This window comes from Stegastes partitus, unplaced genomic scaffold (genome assembly GCF_000690725.1).
Source record: "Stegastes partitus isolate 25-593 unplaced genomic scaffold, Stegastes_partitus-1.0.2 Scaffold2545, whole genome shotgun sequence".
Taxonomy (NCBI): Eukaryota; Metazoa; Chordata; class Actinopteri; family Pomacentridae; genus Stegastes; species Stegastes partitus.
The window spans coordinates 35,122-35,580 of record NW_007580276.1 but is presented as its reverse complement, the minus strand read 5'-3'; the positions used below and the strand labels follow the sequence as shown (position 1 = coordinate 35,580).

At 52.5% G+C, this 459-nt stretch overlaps 1 protein-coding gene across 1 annotated transcript in view; it reads left to right on the top strand.

The window, feature by feature from the left end:
* LOC103375315 (drebrin-like) overlaps window positions 1–459 on the top strand; it is a 50,112-nt gene that overhangs the window by 16,786 nt on the left and 32,867 nt on the right. The window contains exon 4 of the mRNA XM_008305548.1: window positions 140–312. Coding sequence (XP_008303770.1) covers window positions 140–312 — 173 coding nt within the window. The remainder of the gene's footprint in view (window positions 1–139; window positions 313–459) is intronic.

Here is a 459-nt window from a genome sequence, read left to right as displayed (position 1 = left end):
AGAGACACAAAACCACCACATAGAGACACAAAACCACCACATAGAGACACAAAACCACCACAAAGAGACACAAAACCACCACATAGAGACACAAGACCACCACACAACGATGCACAACCACCACCAACCATGACCTGAGCTCCGTGTTGTTGTGCTGCAGCGCGAGGAGGAGCTGAGGAAGGAGGAGGAGCGGAAGAAGGTGGCCGAGGAGCGGCAGCGCTTCGAGGAGGAGCGAATGGAGCTGGAGAGGAAAGAGCAGGAGAACCGAGAGAAGCGGTACCGCGAGAGGGAACGTCAGATCGAGGAGCACAGGTGGGCGGCAAACCGAGAACACCTGGATGTGAACTGGTTGAACAGCTGTCACGTCCTCTTGCATGTTTATCCTCCACATGTCTGACACAGAAAAGATAACAGCCACCTGTAACCGAGTATTTTTACTTTGCTGTGCTTTTACTGATG